Below are 19,762 nucleotides of genomic sequence, written 5' to 3'. Positions count from 1 at the left end.
GCCGCCTGCCAGTATGACCGAGCCAGTGTGACCGTAAGGGTTCTTTCGACAACTCTATTCTCCGAACTTCACTATTAAATAGGATGTGGGCAATTTTTACTGAGGAAAATCCTCTTCAGAGTTTAGAGAATAGACCAAGAGTATTTTTCGGGAAAACAATTTTTGAAAAAATGAAATTTAAGATATTGCGTCCGTAAGAACTGTACACTCCCACCTTCAATCCATTAGTTCCTAGTCTTAAAGCGTTTCCTTAGACACATAACCGTATATGACTTTGTTCGTTATACTCTTTAGTATTTTTGCGACATTAAAACACATAAGTTCCTGACAGATAATTGCAAATAATCAAATTAAGCCTCTTGATCGGTACAACGGCCATTTTCAACAATGAAAAATCCGAAAAAGTATGGGGATTCCTAGATTTTCAGCAACACTGAAATCTTGTTTGAAAAAAAATTGCCAATTTGAACAAAGTGTTTGGATATCCTGGAACTTATTTATGAATGTCTTCAAATTGTCACTATTAATAGATGAAAAATTCCCTAATAGATTTTTTAAAGTGAAATCCAGAGTCCAGAGATATTTATCATTCATTACCTGATTTATTTTTTAAAATAAAAATAAATTCAGTTGAAAGGATTAATCTTGGAATCAAAGAGATTGTCCTCTCATTTTTGAAAGTACGAAGCGAAAAATAATATACAAGTCACAGCCATTAATATTTACAATCTCTCGTCATTGACTGCCTCAAAATGCAGATTTAAAATTCAACCTGCGCCTCCGGCGCAACTCCACCGAGTACAATATCCGTTTGGCGGCTACCACGCTTGGTAAAAATCCCCCAGCGATAATGCGATTGAGTCATGTGGCTTTGGTGGGACCTTCGTCTGAAGGGCCTTGGTTCATGCCTCGGGCAAGGCAAAGATCACTATTTATTTTTCCAATGAAATCCCAGCTTTTCGTGTCTTCACGTGATCTCATACCAAGAACACCACTTCCAAATAAAAAGAAAATAACTGGAGTAGGAATTTTTGATTCGTGTCCCTGACGATGTCTAGAGTAGAAATTTTTCCTCGAAAGGTGAAGCAAAATTCATGAATTTTGTTCATTTTTTTCGAATTTATGGGTATATGCCAATTTTATGAGGCCTATTTATGTAGATGTCACTCAGTTCTACAAAAATTTTCCTATTGCCTTCAGATTCCGAGATATTTTCGGAAAATTGATCTGTTTTTAAGTGAAATTTACATTTGTACCACTCAACTACAGAATTAATTCGCAAATATCTGCAAAACTATTGACATCAGCTAAAAATGTCAAAAGGTCATTTTTCTAGCTCTTGAAATTTCCTATAAAAAGTTTTCCGACAAAAATTTTCCCATCTTTCTTAGATTCGCAGAAAAAAATAATAAAAACCTCAAAACTGCCAATTTTTCACAAAAAAATCTCTGAATCCATTAGAAAAATCAAAATTTTCCTAAAAATTTTCGTTCAAACCTCTTCTTTACCTCCCCAAGAACCTCCTCGCCCTATTCTACCATCCCTTACGCCTCGCACCCTCCAAAAACTGTGAATCCCACGCGGAAAATCCCCGGAAGCTGAAAAAACCTCGAAAAAATAAACACAAAACTTATGGACTTGTATCATTGGCAGTCGGCCTTCCCATTCATTTAGCCTTCCGCAATTGCGCGCCAGCTAGTCATGATTCTCATGACGCCAATGGTACTCTGATCGTGTGCCAGGGGCCCTCTACTCCGATAATCCCTCCCGCATTCTCCCTCTTCCCGTCTCCGCGGCCGTTGCGTCACGCACATCTCCCTGGAGTCGAAAATCACGAACCAACTGATACGACAAGACCTTGTGCCCTTCTTACGTCACCGCTCGGTGGCCCGAAGGTCCCCAAAGGGAGGGAATATTCTCTGGATGGGCCAAAAAAAGTGGAAATCCACAGACAAGAATTTAAGATTGATTAGAAGAGAGTAGAATAAACCGATTCGCGCTCAGTCGTGAATATCTCGAAATCGGCAGAGTGAAATTTAACGATTCTTTCCTCATTTTCAAGATTCTTTTTCAGGCTTCAAAATGAGCCCTGACTCGCGCTAATCCCATCATTAGCTCAGGAGATATCGACGATAGTTCATCGATTAATTTTTAAAATTTTCGAATTTATTAATTAATCGTATTAATCGTTATTTTGATTGATTTGATTTTTATGATTGTTGAAAATTTCGAATTTTTCATGAATTTCCCTGAAAGTGAGCTTTCCGATGGTTTCTTCAAATGTCATGTTTCAAATTCATTCGAGTATGTGTAAATAAAATTTTTCTGTCAACATTTCATCGAAGGGCTAAGGGGAGAGAGAACTGTAAAAAAGAATAATGATGATGATGATGACATCTTATTCAATTTAATAAAATAAAATAAACAGCGAAATAACCATTCAGTAGCGGATTGCTAATTTATTATAAAAAATTTTACTTTCCCCTCTCCCTTTCGCCCAATTTCCCCATGAGAATGGTGGACCAACTGACGTGATAAGACCCCATGCCCTTCTTACGTCACCTCTCAGCGGCCCGAAGGTCGCCAAAGGGGGAGAGAATATTCTCTCGGCGAAGGAAAAAAAAAATCTGGAGGGGATGGCGCAACGCGCCCACTTCTTTGGCAATGCGCACGAGTCAAGGTCCCGTTCCAATTTGGGTTCCTCGACCCACGTTCTCTGGACCGCGAGGGTAGGTCACAGGAGCTTGAGCCCCTTTTTTTCGCAGTTGTGCCTGAGGTCATTTACTTTTACCAAACCTCAAGGATTAGTCAATTTTTTTAAAAAAGATGTAATGACCCTCGGAATCACGCAGAGCTAGTCCAAGGTCACGGGGATGATGACTCAAGACTCTATTCGGATGAAACAAAGATATCGGTAGTGGATGGGTTGGAGATGTTTGTTGGGTGAGGGGGAAAATTGTTGAGTGAGAAAGCCATCAAGGTCTGGCCTAGACTCAAAATAATGTTATTGAGTGGTGGGGATGAGCGTTTTGTCGAGATGATAGGGAAATTGGATGAGATGATTCTTTATGAGGAACAGCTTTTCGGAGAATTTTCACTCAACATTTTTTTTAGGTTAAGACATTTTCCTGCAGACATCTGTTGCAGATTTTTGGATATTTTACAATTTCGCATGAAAATACGATTTTTTTCGAATTTTTGATCTGGTTTTTTTCATTAATATCTGGGGTTTTATGGGAGATACGAAAATTTTGATCTAGACCTTTTTTGTAGTCTGCGAAATTATCTAGAAAAAATGTTGAGATGAATATTTTGCTATCTGTCGAGGATTTTGAGATATTGAAGAAAACGTAGTCTAAATACGAATGAAAATTCTATTTCTCACATGTTTTTGTTTTTACTTTTTGCTGAATATCGCGGATTTTATTGAAGATACCTAAAGCTTTCATCTTGACTGTTCCTACAGTTCATGAAATACCTCACAAAATCTCCCGTAGATCCCAAAATTTGTTCATGACTGAAAAAACATTTGTACACCCCTAGACATTCCGCTAGTTTCAGCTTCATTCCCCTAGATCTTAAGATATTTCCCCAGAAATTTCGAAATAAAAAATCCCAAATATTGTCCAAACCCAGCAGTACTATCACTCCATCCTCCCATGAGTCCCCAAACGCCAAAAATCCCCCAAAAAAATAAAAAAACTCACCAAAACCTCCGAACAAATATAAAATTCTCCTCAACAAAAAATCCGCCATCGCCAGTGAATAATTCAATTTAGAGGATTCTCAAGGGTTTAACACGAACACCTCCCATGACTCCCCAACCCCAAAAAATAAAAATAAAACACTCCAAAACCTTCAAACAAGATGAGAAATGAAAAATTGTTCTCAGAAAAATGAAAGACGAAAGTTTTCCTGAGCAAAAAATCCTCTACCGCCAGCAAACAATTCAATTTAGGGGATTCTCAAGGGTTTAATACGGACCTCCCAGCGCTCGATCCTCCCATGAATCCCCAAACCCCCAAAAACCCCCCGAAAATAAAAAAAAACTCACCAAAGCCTTGAACCAAGTAGAAAAATCCTCGTCAACCAGACACAACCGACACCTCTTTGAATCAGCGTCTTCCTCGTTCCCGGTTCCGGTGATCACTCGTCGACCACTAAACCAACAACTTCACACCACCTCGAGTCTCACCATAAACAATTGTCGAAATCCATAAACAAAACCGGTGGTTATCACAACGGCAATGGCAACAAAACCACAAAACAAAAAAAAAAGTGTTATATTTATTCGGTGGTAAAACCGTGGAATCGCTTGCGCCACAGATGACAGAGAGGGGGCGCTTACGTCACAAAGATGATGAGCGAAGAGCGCGAAAAATGGCACTCACCAAATATATAATAACCTCAACTCATCAACATTACACACGATTAATCCGCACGAGCCACAGGGAGTCAAGTCACATTCCAAAAATTCCCAATCAGCCACATGATGACGGCAATTTGTTAAATTGATGAATTTTATTCCGCGAGTGCTTCCCAACTATTCCAAGACGGAAGAAACACTGAGCTGGCTCTTCACTCGCCTAGCCTAGCCACACACTAAACACTATCCTAGGTTAGACACTCGTGCGACAACACAAACCAATCTCTCTCTCTCCCTCCCCCCGCCCTCTCCCCGCCGCACGACTATTCCATCTCACCTCCTCCTCCCACCGCCGACTCTTCACGTCGCCGCGTATGCAGGGGGCTTTCGTGCTTTCGTGTGTGTGTGTGTGTGTGTGTCTGTGTGTGTGTGCGAGAGAGGGAGCTGTGGAGGGGCTTTTTGTAAGGCCATAGCCACGGCCATCGGGATACAACGTATGCGCTCACATGGACGGATATATCTCGCTTGGAGAGATCGTACTCAATTTTTCCAAATCTCAATTGCTTTTGTTTAGACTAAATTGAGTTTCAATTGTTTTTTGAAAAAGTAATTATTGTTTTATGTAAAGATATGATAATTATATTTTTTTGGGTGAAAAAACCTCATTCTTGTTTAATTTTTGATTGAAAAAAATTGAGTTCTTGATTTTATAGAATAAAAAAATCAACAAAAATCCAATCTCAAAAACATCCATTATTTTTCTGAATTTCAATTGTTTTCACATTAAAAATTGAAGCATAAAAAAATAGTTATTTTTACTGAGAAAAAATACTAAAAAATGAATAATGACTCTTTAATTGCAATAAGAAAGTAAATGACAATTTTTAAAAACCAAAACACAATTTGTTTAATGAAAAAAAATCATTTGTTTTCAATTTTATGAGGTAAAAAAATCTAGAATAACTCAAGATTTTAAAAACACTGATTTTTGACAAAAAATAACGTTTTTCAACAAACAAAAAAATATTTTGTTTTTTTTTATTAAGAACAGTTTTTTTTTTCATTTTTTATAAATTGTTTTTTTTAGAATATGGAAAAAAAAACAAAAATTAAATTTTTAAAATATCCATCATTTTTTCAAATTCATTTTTAATCAGAAAAAAATTGTGCACGAATGATTAGTAATTTTTAATGAGAAAACCAATAAAAAATGAATAACGTTGTTATGAAAATGGAATTTAAAAACTGAAATAAACGAGAATGTTCTCGATTTTCACATTATTTCCCTCTCTCTCCCGTGTTTTTATGCAGTTGTACATGTTGGCTATCTTCAGAGGCATATGGATGCACACCAGTGAGATTCCTTCCGCATTCGCTGTGAATTCCCATCCCTTTTATTTTCATTCTCACTCCCATTCATTAAACGTCACCTTTCCCCGATGTTATTTCTATTTTTTAGATTGAAATCGTAAAGATTTTGTCGTCAAACCGCGCGTCCTTGACGGAATATCTAGTTTCTATATTTGTTTGATAATATATTTCATTCCTTTGGCAAATGGTCTTGACGTTTGAGATTTCTCATACAGCGCATTCCATTGTGAAGAGAGAGAAAGAGAGAAAGAGAGACGACTTTATAACGAAAAAGACAGAGATATATATTTTTTTCATGAAGGTCTCGCGCGTCTGGTGATTTAGTTGGGTATTAGAAAATAATAAATACAGACAGCAAGGTGACTCTTTACTCTTTTCAACTTGGGTTATCGAGGGAAGGGGAAGGGATAATGAATGCTCGGTGGATTTGAATCAACATCAAATCGTGAATCCACTGGTAAACGGAGTGGCGAATGATTCGAGGCACTTTCTAACGAAAGTGCAAGTTCTTTTTTTCACGCTGAGTGCTGCGTAACCGTAGCGGGACGAGACGCAGCCAGTGGAGACTTTCCCGTGGAGTTGATGGAACACTGGCTTTTCCGTGATTCAACGAATTAGTTTTGATGGCAGTTGGGTATTACTTCCGTTTTCCATTTTAATGGAGGGCTATTTGGGGGAAGTGGTTACGGGAGGTTGACTGACTTGTTGGGGGCTTTGAGTCGATGATGAGATATTACTGGGAGTTTTGGGGATTTTTCAAATTTCAATAACTGCTGCATTTGTATTTTGGCAAACCAGTTCAAGTCGATTTTGACTATTGACGAGTTTTTAGTGAATATCACGGAATCGAAGGGAGATAGCTCAATTTTTGTCAAATCCTTTTTTGTAGCACTCAATTTGCTCTAGAAAAAAGTTTATTACGAAAATTTCATTATCTCCTTTAAACCGTTTTACCACTTCGCTACTAAATTCAATTTCGTATCAAATCATTCATGGGATTTCTGATTAATCTTGTAATTTCAATAAAAATGAGTTTTTAATGTTGAGCAGTTATTGACGGTCCAACGACAGCTGATTCCTCAAAGTCACTGTGAAAATTCCACATCACAGTCAATTGAATGCTCAATTCAATAGATTGAGAATTCAGAAGAATAATTGCCTGAATTTTCACAATTTTCAGTAATATTCATTATGCACCTGAAACTAGCGGAATATTCGCCAGCGGAAGATTCAATTTAGAGGATTTTTAAAGGTGTGAGATTCAAACAATCACATGTACAAAGGTTTTTAAAGTGCGAAAAATTTCGTACATGATTAAAAAATATTCGCACACCTCCAGAATGTGTTTAAATCGCATCTTCCGCTGGTGAATCTTTCGCTAGTTTCAGATTCACATATTCATTGCCATATGAACCTCAACATTGCAATGTAATAACATTGCAATAGACAATTGTCAATAGACAATTTTTCCCATCCAAATGTCAGCCAACAATTGCACTATTGGACTGACATTTTACATAGTCAACCCAGTACTCAACTGATAATTTCTGATAATAATTTTTGATCGACCCAAAAAAAAATCAAAATCACCGCACACCGTCAATCAATCACTCGCCCCCTGATACAACTTCAAAACCCATTGAATTCGTGTATTCACCACCAGCCAGTTGCGCAATTCCCGTCCTTCAATCCGTCAAAACTATTCACTCAAGAATAAAACAAAAAAAAAACCTACTGAGAAGGGGTATTGAACGGCGATAATGATCCCAATGCAAAACCTCTCGTTTTATAGAACGAGACGTTTTATAAGGCGCGTGACCTTGGTCAAGTGGACCCCAAACAAAAATCACCTAATGTTTGATTTTGGCGGCCCCGGCCGTCAAAGTCATTTGCCCCTCGGCGCACACAGTCAAGGCCCATTCCAACGACTCGCCATGACACATATATATATGTATATACGTGATGATTCCCACATTCTTCATTCGCCCATTTTTTTTAATTTCAATTTTTTTCTCTAGAATACTTATTTATCAACATACAAAACGAAAATAATAATAATAATAATTCATCAAAAAAAGTTATTCATTCATTGACACTAATTAAAAGTGAATTTTTCATACAGATTCGAAAAAATGTATCTTTTTCAAAAAATCGATTTTTCAACGATCACTCAAAAATTCCCATTTTTTTTCTCTAGAATATTTATTTATCAACACGCGAAATGAAAATAATAATAATGACAACTCATCAAAAGAACTATTCATCCACTGACACCAATTAAAAAACGATTTTTTAACGATCACCCAAAAAATTGATAACAATAACCTCTTGAAAACGAATTCGAGTCTTGAGACGAACTGAAATAATACGTAAAATTTTGATGGCATTTCAATTGATAATAGTACTATGGCATGAAAAAAATAGAAGAGAATAGTGAAATAAAAATTAAAAAGAAACTCATTTGGAAACAAAGTGCTAATTTATCAGCAACAATAACTACACTCATTTATTAAAAAAGCCGATTGTCCACTTGTTTTTTTATTCTCATTCATGCTCATTATTCCGATGAAGAACAACGGCTTGAGGGGGCCCGCGGGCCACTCGAGAATGTGCAAATGCGACTAGTTTAGTACAACCAGTGGCACTCTCACTTTTAAAAGCGAATTTTTTTCCTCCTTTTTTTGTCTCTTTCCTCTCTCACCGGCGGATTTTGCACTCGCGTCCTTCGGTCGCTCGCATGTTTGACCTACAGTGTTAACGGACGAATACTGGGCCAGTGTCAGTCAATGGCATGGTTTTTTTTTTGAGGGGGGGGGGATGACGGAATGATGGAGAGTGAGAGTGGAGAGTTGAAGGGGAGAGAATAACTCGGAATCCCGGGAAGATGAAGGATTTTTGGAGAGATGTTTTTCGTGGAGGGGAGGGAGATCTAAAAAAAAGGTCTGAACGATGATTGCTACTGAATTAACTTGCAAATATCCCCAAAAGTATTGACTCCAGAGATAAATGTCGAAAAATCATTTTTGCAGTTCCTGAAATTTCCTACAAAAAGTTTCCACCAAAAATTTTTCAATCTCCTCTAGATTCAGAGGTATTTTGCGAAAATTCAGTGGCGAAATTGTGAAACAAAATGAATTGATTTCAACTTGGAATTTCCGGGTTTTCGTTAATCTCTGGAATTTTCGTGAAAGAGCATCGCTTTTCATGATCAATAACAACGTGGATTTTCAAACCTATCGCAAAAATTAATCAACAGATTGAAAATTCAGAAGAGAAGTTGCCTGAATTTCCACGTTTTTCAGTAATTTTCATCGTCTTATGAACCCGAGAAATCTAATTTCATTCAATATTCAATAAAATTGACGGATTTATCAATACCAAGATGAATTTCAAAATTTCGCGAGTAATTTTCTAACAGTACAGCAAGCCATGATCACCATGAAGCCTCTAGAAATGGTGGAGTCCGGGGCCACTGGCCAGTATCTAGGCCAATGTTACCCCCCGAATTGCCCAACGAGGACCCCTCGAGGCCGCTCTCATTGCCCAACCTCTCGCGAAATTTCCCCAGTGCAGAGCAAGGCACAACATTATTCTCCTCTCCCCGCGAATCCAGGTTTTCTCGTTCAGCCCCTTATCACCTGCGATCGCATCCATATCTCCTGCTAATGTGAATGAAAAAGTAGTATTGAATTTTGCATTAAACTTCGGGACTCGATGCTCTTTCACCAGGCATATGCATGCATATAACAAACGAGTGAGCGTTCGCTCTTAATTTTTCATAGCTGGTGACCCGTGGTGCAAGCTAAACCCACTGGGAGAAAGTTGCCAGGGACTTTCTCGCTGCCTCTCTGCACATCGATGCAATCGCTTTAATAGTTCTTTCGTATTATCGACCTGGTAGAAACAATGACGGCACGGAGGGAGGAGAAGTGATGAATAAAAACCGTGAGGGAAATAGAACAAAACTAAAGGGATGGGCTGCTGTTATTATTTCCCCGGAGTTGGCGAGATTTTTGACATTTTCAAATTGAGGGATTCGTGGATTTTTGAATTAGGGGAGGCTGGGGTTAAACGGACACTTTTGACTTTTTTTAAAATGTCAATGAGGGGTTGAAATCTTGATAAAATTTAATAATTTTTTTCTCAATACGAAGAACAACTCTGTCCCTTTGCGACGAGCCTAAACTGAGCTCAATTGATAAATTGGGTTCTGAGTTATGAATAATTAAAAAGAAGTCTAAAGTGTCCATTTTACCCCACCCTCCCCTAATAGAGAACACCTGGAGGTGATTGAAGGTTCTATGAGAGAATGTGATGTTCAATTTTCCCAGTAACCGAAGAACAGAACAAATCTCGAGACAACGAGGAGAAAACAAAAGCAAGAATTCCGGCAAAAACCCACGGAATTTTCAATGCCCACCCGGGGGGCCCGTCGAACCGTGACGTTCTTTGGAGAAGCGTGTCCGTGACGTCACTCATTTGATGACGTGTGGTCAACCGCGGTCAATGCACCAAGAGAAGTCCACAAGGCGTGTTTCTCCTCTTTGCACGCCGCGCAAGTTGCACGATCCTCTCTTTTCCGACTACTCACGTCTCATGCATCTCCCTGGGTACATCTCGCGAGCCACAATGGGGTCGAATACTAAATAATTGTGGAAACCAGCTTCATCTCGGCGTTTTCAACCGAAATAAATTCCCCAAAACTCCGCAACTCAGCAAATTCCAGTTTTTCTTTTTCTCAGTCACCACCAAAGCCTCAATTATCTCGATAACTATTGGCCCTACAATAAAATTCCTGTAAACCTTTTTTGTTGGGAATTCGTTTCTCCACAAAAAATGTCTTGTCACATTGTCTCATAAATCCACCGACAATTTTACGAGTTTTCAACATTTTACCCGGAAATTGGTGAATTTTAACTCTTAATTCAGATAATTCTCCATTAATATGTCTCATCCGACCCCATGAGTGCACCTCGTGGCATCTATAATCGTCCACTCTCAGCACCACCGCTCGCAAGTCTCAGAAAATCCGTTGTAAACTCCCGCCTCGGAAGTCTGGGTAACCGGCACGGGTTTCTATTCTAAGCCATCGCCAACGTTAAATTGTACTAACCTAGGAATAAAGATCACAGGGCACGAGACCATCTACACCATCGAGCGACGATGAGTAAAAATGTGTGAAAAAATCCCATGCATCATCCGCCTTAAAATTGAAAAAAATAAAAATAAAAACGAGTGAAATTGCCGTAGGCGAAGGCAATTCTCTCTGTGTCGTGGGTGTTGGGGGATCAGTGGTGAGCGTTGGAAGCCATCAGACAAGTGGAAACGACCACTATGTAGCCAGACGGGGCCTATTCACGACTAAATGCGGGGGGGAAGGGGAAAAAAAATTGGTGAAGAATTGTGAATGCATGCGATTTGCACTGGGGCGAGTCGATGGACTCGAGCCCAGGCAACTCGATCGTCCCTTACGTAACGGTCCCGAGGAGTTCTCATCCAGAATACACTCGGCGCGAGTTGTTGGTTTTATGCGGTGGGAGAAAAAATTTCCTCTCCCAAAAAATCATATGCTCCACGTGAGAATATTTGATGGAGTTGAACGGATTTACTTGAGGGAGATTCACCAACTTGACGGAAGGAAATTTAATATCAGAAATATCCCTAGGAGAATTCCAACTGTTGGCAGGAACTCGATAGATCTGTACTACAGAAAGAATATAAATATTGTCTCCTCGAAATTATTTAGTTTTACCAATAACACAGTTATCGGAAGGAAAATTATAGTTTCACTTGAACACATAATTTTTTTAGAAATCATCTCAGAACCTGGGGGTAGCCAATTTTTTTCACAGCTAAGTGAGATCTGCATAAATAAGCCTCATGGAAGTTCATCTACGCCCCATGGAGCCCCAGAGATTCCCAAAAAACCGAAAATTCAAAATTGAAGTCAATTCATTTTGTTTCACCATTTTGCCACTAAGTTTTTGCTGAATATCTCCAAATTCAAGAGAGATGGAAGAATTTTTGTAGAACCTTTTTTCTAGCTCTTCCTCTGCTACCCAAAAAATATTCTCACAAAAATTTCGACCTCTCCCTTCAGGCCCGAGATAATCTCCAAAAACTGATTGTCTCCGAGTCATTAATGTCCATTTCGCAGCAATTTTCTAAAATACCTTCGAACCTACAGGAGATACCGCAATTTTCACCGAGACCTTTTTTGTAGCTCACAAAATCCTCCACAAAAACTTCTCTTCAAAATTTTCCCTATCTCCCACAGATCCCGAGTTATCATAAAAAATCCTCCAGTTCTTCTTCAATAAATTCTTCAAAACCTCGAAAATCGAAATTCCATCAAAACTAGCGACACCTTTCCTCCCTCCCCTTCACCATACACCGCCCCTTCTCCCGCCCCCACATCGAAAAACTCCCACTAAAAATCAGCACACTCCTCGCGACCCACCACCAACATCACCAACAGCCGTATCAGCCCAACCGATCCCTTGGAAAAGCTGTATAGCTGGATAAGCGCAGTCTCTTGGAGTTGAGAGGCGCGGACGGGCGGTCAGAGACCCCGCAGGGCCGTCGCAAACAGTACAGCATTACCCACTCGGCTTAAGAGCACTATCTTAACGTGGAGCCAACAATGCTCAATAATCCCCTCCCCCCTTCCTCCCCCCAGAGCCTTTCTTCATGCTGAACCTGCCTAGAGTCTACTTTCTTCCCCAGAACGGAACAGAAAGGAAGAAGGCAGAAACAACACCTAGAGAAATGCGGAATTTCAATCGAATAAAACGGTTTATTAGGAATTATTCCAGTTGTTTCAACGTTTTTTTCTGTGGGAATTAATAAACTTGTGGCTTTCTTTTGATAATGTTTTGATTTTATAGAATGGATAATTCATTCCAGGTATTTATTATAAATTTTATTGAAAGATATTCTTAATGATTAGCCGATCACCTTGATTCCAACTATTTAAGCGCCGGGCTTGTCAGAACTGTCAAAAGTATGTGGAAAAAGTGAAAACTGCGAAACCGTTTTTTTTGGCCCCAGCCAAAGGGTCAGATTTTCGGGTTTTCCGGGGCAAGTGGATTTTCGCCAAAATCGAATTTTTTAGCCGGGTGAACGTTGATTCCAACTATTTAAGCGCCGGGCTAGTCAGAACTGTCAAAACTATGCGGAAAAAGTGAAAACTGAAAAACCGTGTTTTTTGGTCCCAGCCAAAGGGTCAGATTTTCGGGTTTTCCGGAGCAAGTGGATTTTCGCCAAAATCGAATTTTTTAGCCGGGTGAACGTTGATTCCAACTATTTAAGCGACGGGCTAGTCAGAACTGTTAAAAGTATGTGGAAAAAGTGAAAATTGAGAAACCGTTTTTTTTGGCCCCAGCGAAAGGGTCAGATTTTCGGGTTTTCCGGAGCAAGTGGATTTTCGCCAAAATCGAATTTTTTAGCCGGGTGAACGTTGATTCCAACTATTTAAGCGACGGGCTAGTCAGAACTGTTAAAAGTATGTGGAAAAAGTGAAAATTGAGAAACCGTTTTTTTTGGCCCCAGCGAAAGGGTCAGATTTTCGGGTTTTCCGGAGCAAGTGGATTTTCGCCAAAATCGAATTTTTTAGCCGGGTGAACGTTGATTCCAACTATTTAAGCGACGGGCTATTCAGAACTCTCAAAAGTATGTGGAAAAAGTGAAAACTGAAAAAAAAAATTTCTACCGGGGGCCAAAGTGTCAAATTTTGGATTTTTCTCAGGGAAAAGTCGACTTTCGCCAAAATCGTTTTTCCTACGTTATTGATCTATCGATAACGTCGAAAATTCACAAGAATTACCGATGCCCCATTCAACTGCGTGTATAAGTAGCAACTTCAAAAATTATTCCCATTATTATTGTTTAAGTAGGGGTCTTGACAATTTGCACACCTCTTTCAAATGGATCGAATAATCTGTTCAGCAATTTTCATTGAATTCTCTGCTTTTTTCCCAGCTATGAACCCCGCCATATTACCCTCAAGAGATATTCTTACTGATTTAAAAAAACTATTTCACCTGAATAAAAATGCAAATAAAAATCAAGTTCAAGTTTGAACAAAATTGTTAATTTGTTTATTCAATTAAAATGAGTTATCTCTCTGTGTGAGATGTATTGGTCTCTTCACTCTCCCCCCGAAAAATAATAGAATCAGATGTTCACACGTGGAGTAGCGATAAGAGTTAATAAACTTTCATTCCGGAAAAACTATTAGCTGAGGGGAATAACCCCCTGTGTGAGTTCTAATGGTAAATTTGGATTAATTATGCAGACAATTAAGTGCACAAGGAGGTATGAGCGTGAGATATAGTTAGATTAACACAGAGGAGTGCAGAGCACAACTGATGTGCTGGGTTTACTCTGTAATTTCTCTTTCTGCTATCTCGTGTGCAGACAGTAGTTGCTGTGTAAGTTGGCTATTTCCTCGATTGAATTGTTTTTCGCTGATTTAATTGTGAGGTGGTTAGACGGGTCACGGATACACTCTTGGTTTTTGCTGATGGCTTGAGGTGTTGGAGAACTTTTACTCTCGACTCGGGTGACGAATGGGGTTTTTGGTCTCAAAATCCCGAAGGTTCAATAGTATTTACGTTATTTGATTTATCACAAAAATTTCAACTACATAAAATTCTGGGGCTCATAAAATTAATCATCATCCGTGTATATTAGAAAAATCCAAATCGACTTCTAATGATGAAAATTTCGTACTCATAATTAAGATTCCAAAATGAAAGTCGCGAGGGTCGAAATAAGGGTTGTGAAGGTCAAAATAAGGGTCACAAGGTTTTAAATAAGGATCATTTGGGGGTTGGCGAGCGGAACCATTTCTCCAATAGAAATGACAATTACCCCTTCACTCCTCAATTTTAAACTTAAAAAGTGGACAATAACAATTGCATGAATCTGCCAAATGGTGCGAAAAATACTGCTCAAAATTGCTTTGATGTTATCAATTCATCAATTATTATTTTAAAAAATATATTAATAATTTAAGTGAGTCCTATGGCTAGGTGCCATTGATACGTCACCCCATTCATTAAAATATTCGTTGATTGTCTCGTTGGCAATCATCTGGCGATGAGTCTCTTCGCGGCATGTCCCAAAAACATCACCACTACAATGGTCTCAAAATTCCAGAAAGTCCACGCCATCAATAATTCAATACTCAATTCTCATTCTCAAACCTCAGGAGCTTTTACATAATTCGATATCCCACTAAAAACTTCAACTTCATAAGATTCCGGTCCTCAGAAATTTAATCATCATCCTCGAGAAAAATGACAATTGCCCCTTCACTCGACAATTGCATAACCGATCCGTAACAATGTCATCAATCAATCAACCAATTGCCCCTCAAAATTTACCAACAGTATCAGCGAGTCCCGCGGACACACAAAAACACAAAACAATATCAATCACTCACCACTCGGGCAGCTTCACTCGTCCCTCCGCCAGGCCCCCCTTCCCCCACAGTCACCAGAGACAATCGGCTCCCCAAAAACAACAAACAATCACATCCAATCACATCAACTCACAACACTCACCGGCAACTCAACTAACCAAAAAGTTGAACCAACACAACTGAACAGTCACGTACTCCCGCTAGTCGAGAATGTCAGGTTGGCCCGCGTCGCACCCGAGCAAAGAGAAAAAACAAAACAAAAGCCCCGTAATTTGTTGATGCGGGCACGTGTTGTCGGCACTCTGTGGCTCTCCGGGCCACGCGTATCGTTTGCGAGTGAACGCGCGTCTGACTGAAAGCCCTGCGAGCCTGTCGGATACCACCGACAACACCCGAAGTCTGCTCCTGATTCGCTCGTGCCTCTGCCCTCTCCTCTCCGCCCTCTTTGTCGCGCCAGCCGCGAAATCGATTCGATTTTTTGTTTACGACACATCTGCCTCCCTCTAATCTACTCTCTAAGCGGGTCTGGTGCACCATGGGGGCAAAATGGACCAGCAAATCCGGAGAAATGATTTATTTGAATTGAATAAATTGTATTTGGATGAAATAAATGTTTTTTTTTCTTCATTTTTTAAAATGAAACTTTATTTCTGTTCATGAGACATCCGCCTTTTTCTAATGATCTCTGAGGGATCGTTGAGCAGTCGTTTTCGGGGCAAAATGGGCCACTAAATCCAGGAAAATAATTTATTTAATGTAAATAAATTTCATTTGAATGAAATAAATGAATTTATTTATTTTGAATAGTAAAACTTTAATTTATAATTTTGTGTGGAGGGATTTGTCCAAGTTTTTGAGAAAGGGCGAGGATAGGGAGGGGGGAGGGGAGAGAGGCAAGGGGTGGATCGGTGAGGAAAAAGAAGAGACCAATTTTTTAATTTAATATTTTTTTTTATGTTGAAACGAATTTAATTGTTTCGTGGAGGATGCGAAGGATTGATGAAGGAAAGTTTTATTACTCGATCGCAAGCGATCTAGAGAGTGCACTTGAGTGATGAGTGCTCGAGGGAATTCTGGAGAGACGAATGATGAATAATGTTTGCGTTTTGGGGATCGATCCTATCGCAGGATTTTTATTGTCGGTTTTATCTGCGGGTTGTTTGTTTTATTTGATTGCGGTCGGTGGAGTTTATGAGGGAAAGTTGGGTTATTAATTGGGATAATTGGTTCGGAGGAGCTAATTGTTTTTAATTGGCGGTCACATAAAAATTCTATATTCACCTCATCAATAATCCGATACGCAATCATTTTCAAAGCCCAACAGTATTCCCATAATTCGATTCCGACGATCATAAAATTAATCATTAGCTTCAATAAAAATGACAATTACCCCTTTACTCCTCAATTTTTAATTTAAAAATACTGCACAAAATTGGTTTGGCGTTATCAATTAATTAATTGTTATTAATCATTTTAGTGAGTCTATGGCTAGGTGCCATTGATACGTCATCCCCATTCATTAAAGTATTCGTTGATTGCCAGGGATTGCGGTGGCAATTATCTGGCGATGAGTCTCTTCTCCACATTATTCGAGACATTCAGAACATCAGAATCACCCTGAAAATCTTCCGAGACATTTCCCAAAAAAATCAGCACTAAAATGATCTCAAAATTCCAGAAGTTCACATAAAAATTCTGTATTTACCCCATCCATAATCCAATATTCAATCATTCTCAAAGCCCAACAGTATTTGCATAATTCGATTTATCACTAAGAATTTCAACTTTTGAGATTCCGGTCATTTCGATAGGAGTCGCCGCAATTGCGAATCGAGTAGATGTCATGATTCTCGATTTTGTTTTTTTTGGGGGGGCGGGGGGGTTGCATTTTCTCCGGGTGTTTTCGTTTTTCAGAGGCCAGTCTCACGGCGCATAGTCACTTACACTAGGTACATACATGTTTATGTACGGGCTTATGTACGGCGTCGGCTCTCTCAGCGAGTAACTGAAGTAAAGCCAGGTTGGTGCCCCCGCAAGGGTGAACGAACGGCTGCGGAACAGGCAAAAGAGAGCCCGCCGATCTTGCGCGCGCCCGCGCACAAACACCTTCCTGACGCTTGTCCTTTAACATGGACCTCTGGTTTTGACCTCCTCATGGGGAAATCGGATCGGGAAATCTCCAGGGAAATGGACAATTTTCAGACAATAGTAGATTAATTAATGAATCGATAACATCAACCCCATTTTGAGGGGTATTTTTTCACACCAATTTGCAGACTTGTGCGTTTGTCATTTTTATTAAAAGATAATGATTAATTTTATGAGGGCCGGAATCTTAGAAAGTTGAAATTTTTGGTGATCAATCGAATTATGTAAATAATGTTGAGCTTTGAGAATGATTGAGTATTGGATTATTGATGAGATAAATATAGAATTTTGAGATTATTTTAGTACTGATGTTTTTAATGTCCTCAATGTCTCGAATAATATTGCCAACGAGGCAATCAACGAATATTTTAATGAATGATGATTAATATATTTTTTAAAATAACAGATAATTAATTAATAACATCGAAGCAATTTTCATTTCCCACGTTTTTAATTTAAAAAATGCGGAATAAAAAGGCGAAAATCCGCCCAAAAACTCTACTCGACTCGTAATTAAGACGACCCTCGTCGAAATGACAGCGAAAAGATTAAAACACGATAAGACGAGAGTTACAGATGGAATTGGGATCTCTCACGATGCTGTGTTTCTATATAATGCAGCCCGGTGTTATTTCCCAGAGATAAAATCGTGCGATCACGATCGGAGGGATCTTAATCGTGGCGAAAGCATCGACCCCAAGTGCAACTCGTGCCACAAGGTGAATCACTTCACGGTCCAGTATCATCCAAGTCTCGATTTTTTCCTGCTCAGCGGATTTACAACTTCGTAACGCTATTCATCATTTAATTATCGAAGTGGTGAGGAATGTTTGTATGGGTAATCCGTGATCTCGGGGATGTGCTGACACTGCAAAGAGCAGTATCACTATTTTCACTAAGAAATGGCAACTCAAAGTTCTTGGAAAATTAAAAATAACGACGTGGAGGATTTTTTAATGGAATTATCTCGTCAATGAATTCGCTTCCACTATTTTTCCTTCAAGTGGCTAAATAAAGAAGCGGAAAGAATGGCTGAATATCACTCAGGGCCTGCGATAACGGATAATTAATTTATCAACTGTGCAATTATATGAGAGAAATGTCATTAGACCTTTTTTCTAGCTGACAAATTCCCCACAAAAACTGTCCTCTGACATTTTCCCCTGAAACAAGACGTGAGGGGGATCATTATCCCCTCCAGTAACATCAACTCCTCCAGTTAATTCTTAAATTATCTCGTTCATTAATACTAAACAGAGAAAACAACTCGTCCCCATCTTTACGAAAGCATAAATGATCGATTTATTTACATTATCTCCAGATAATAATTTAGGAACGAACTTAATGGACCAAATGATTTATTTACATGATGCCAGGTCCTCCTTAAGAGTAGCGAGGCCCCTGGGTGACCATTCTGATGGACACGGGGTCGGTAACAGCGTCAGTGGGGCTGGACCTCTGCTGCTGGTGCGAGTAGCTCACCTCCATGTCGATTTCGTCGAACTCCTCCTCCTCGTCCTCATGAGTGTCAGACTCCTCTTCCTCCTCTCCCTCTCCCTCCTCCTCTTCTTCCTCTTCCTCCTCTTCTTCTGATCCTCTGAACTAATTGCAAACAGATCAATTCATTCAATTAATCAATTTGAAACATCATTCATTGATTTCTCTTTTGAAGAATCAATCTGTCAGTTTTTAAAAATCATTTCCCCTTGAAAAATCGATTTTTCAAGTTTTTTATTTAAAAAATAAATTGAAAAATTGTTCTTTGTTCTTGAAAAGCAGTTTATAGATTTAGAAGTTCATTAATTGATATTTTCTATTTAAATAATCAAGTTTAAACTTTTTTTTCTCCAGAAAAATAATTTTTCCAAATTTTTTCTTCGAAATTTTTCTGTTTTACAATCCAATCTTTCAATTTTTCTCTTCATTTTATTTATTTTGAAATGAAATAGAGGTTATCTTACATCACTAGCTGATTTTCCAATGGGTATTTGATCGCTGCCAGCAGCTCTAGTCCTATCTTTCTGTAAACGAATAAATTAATCAGTAACTGATGATTTCTGAATAAAAAAAATGTTGGAGGGTTTAATAACAATTACCCAAGTTTGATGCAGAGTCTCTAGCTTGTCAACTTCCTCCTCATCGTCGCAGGGTTTGTCTGCATTGAACCAGAGGGGATCAGTGGACCTGGGCTGTAGATTAGGCCAGAGTGGCATGAACGACATTTTATGAATAATTAAAACTGTTGACTAAATAATTTCGTTTGATTTCCTACGCGAAACGATTGGCATCGACGTAAACAGAAATGGCGATCTGACACGAGTCGAAAAAAGGCATTACTTCCGCCATCTTCAAATAATTTGAAAAACTAATTTCGCGATAAACGAGTTAAATAAAACAGTTTTGATTTTTCGTAATTATCTCAATAATGAGTTGATTTAGAGAAAATTTTC

The 19,762-nt window shown here is 38.9% G+C and overlaps 2 protein-coding genes across 3 annotated transcripts in view; both read right to left on the bottom strand.

Moving 5' to 3' along the window:
- The window catches only part of LOC107048322 (ecdysone-induced protein 74EF), a 102,715-nt gene extending 87,469 nt beyond the window's left edge, over window positions 1-15,246 (bottom strand). The window contains exons 1-2 of one of the 2 annotated variants that reach the window (XM_015271453.2): window positions 14,791-14,869; window positions 4,055-4,602 (exon numbers count right to left, since the gene is read on the bottom strand). The gene's annotated coding sequence lies outside the window, so the exon portion shown is untranslated. Of the gene's footprint in view, window positions 1-4,054; window positions 4,603-14,790; window positions 14,870-15,185 lie in introns of those variants that run through there. The other variant, XM_015271455.2, reaches the window with a different exon arrangement.
- Window positions 15,247-18,617: 3,371 nt separating this feature from the next.
- On the bottom strand, window positions 18,618-19,757 carry LOC107048241 (anaphase-promoting complex subunit 15). The gene is made up of 3 exons (XM_015271321.1): window positions 19,409-19,757; window positions 19,274-19,333; window positions 18,618-18,914 (listed from the first exon to the last, which is right to left on the bottom strand). Exons 1-3 carry the CDS (start codon window positions 19,532-19,534, stop codon window positions 18,696-18,698), a joined length of 405 nt encoding a protein of 134 aa, XP_015126807.1. The 5' UTR covers window positions 19,535-19,757; the 3' UTR covers window positions 18,618-18,695.
- Window positions 19,758-19,762: the final 5 nt, after the last annotated feature.

Source organism: Diachasma alloeum, unplaced genomic scaffold (genome assembly GCF_001412515.2).
Source record: "Diachasma alloeum isolate Michigan unplaced genomic scaffold, Dall2.0 Dall_scaffold_00186, whole genome shotgun sequence".
Lineage (NCBI taxonomy): Eukaryota > Metazoa > Arthropoda > Insecta > Hymenoptera > Braconidae > Diachasma > Diachasma alloeum.
The sequence above is the reverse complement of the archived record's forward strand: the minus strand, read 5'-3'. Positions and strand labels throughout refer to the sequence as shown.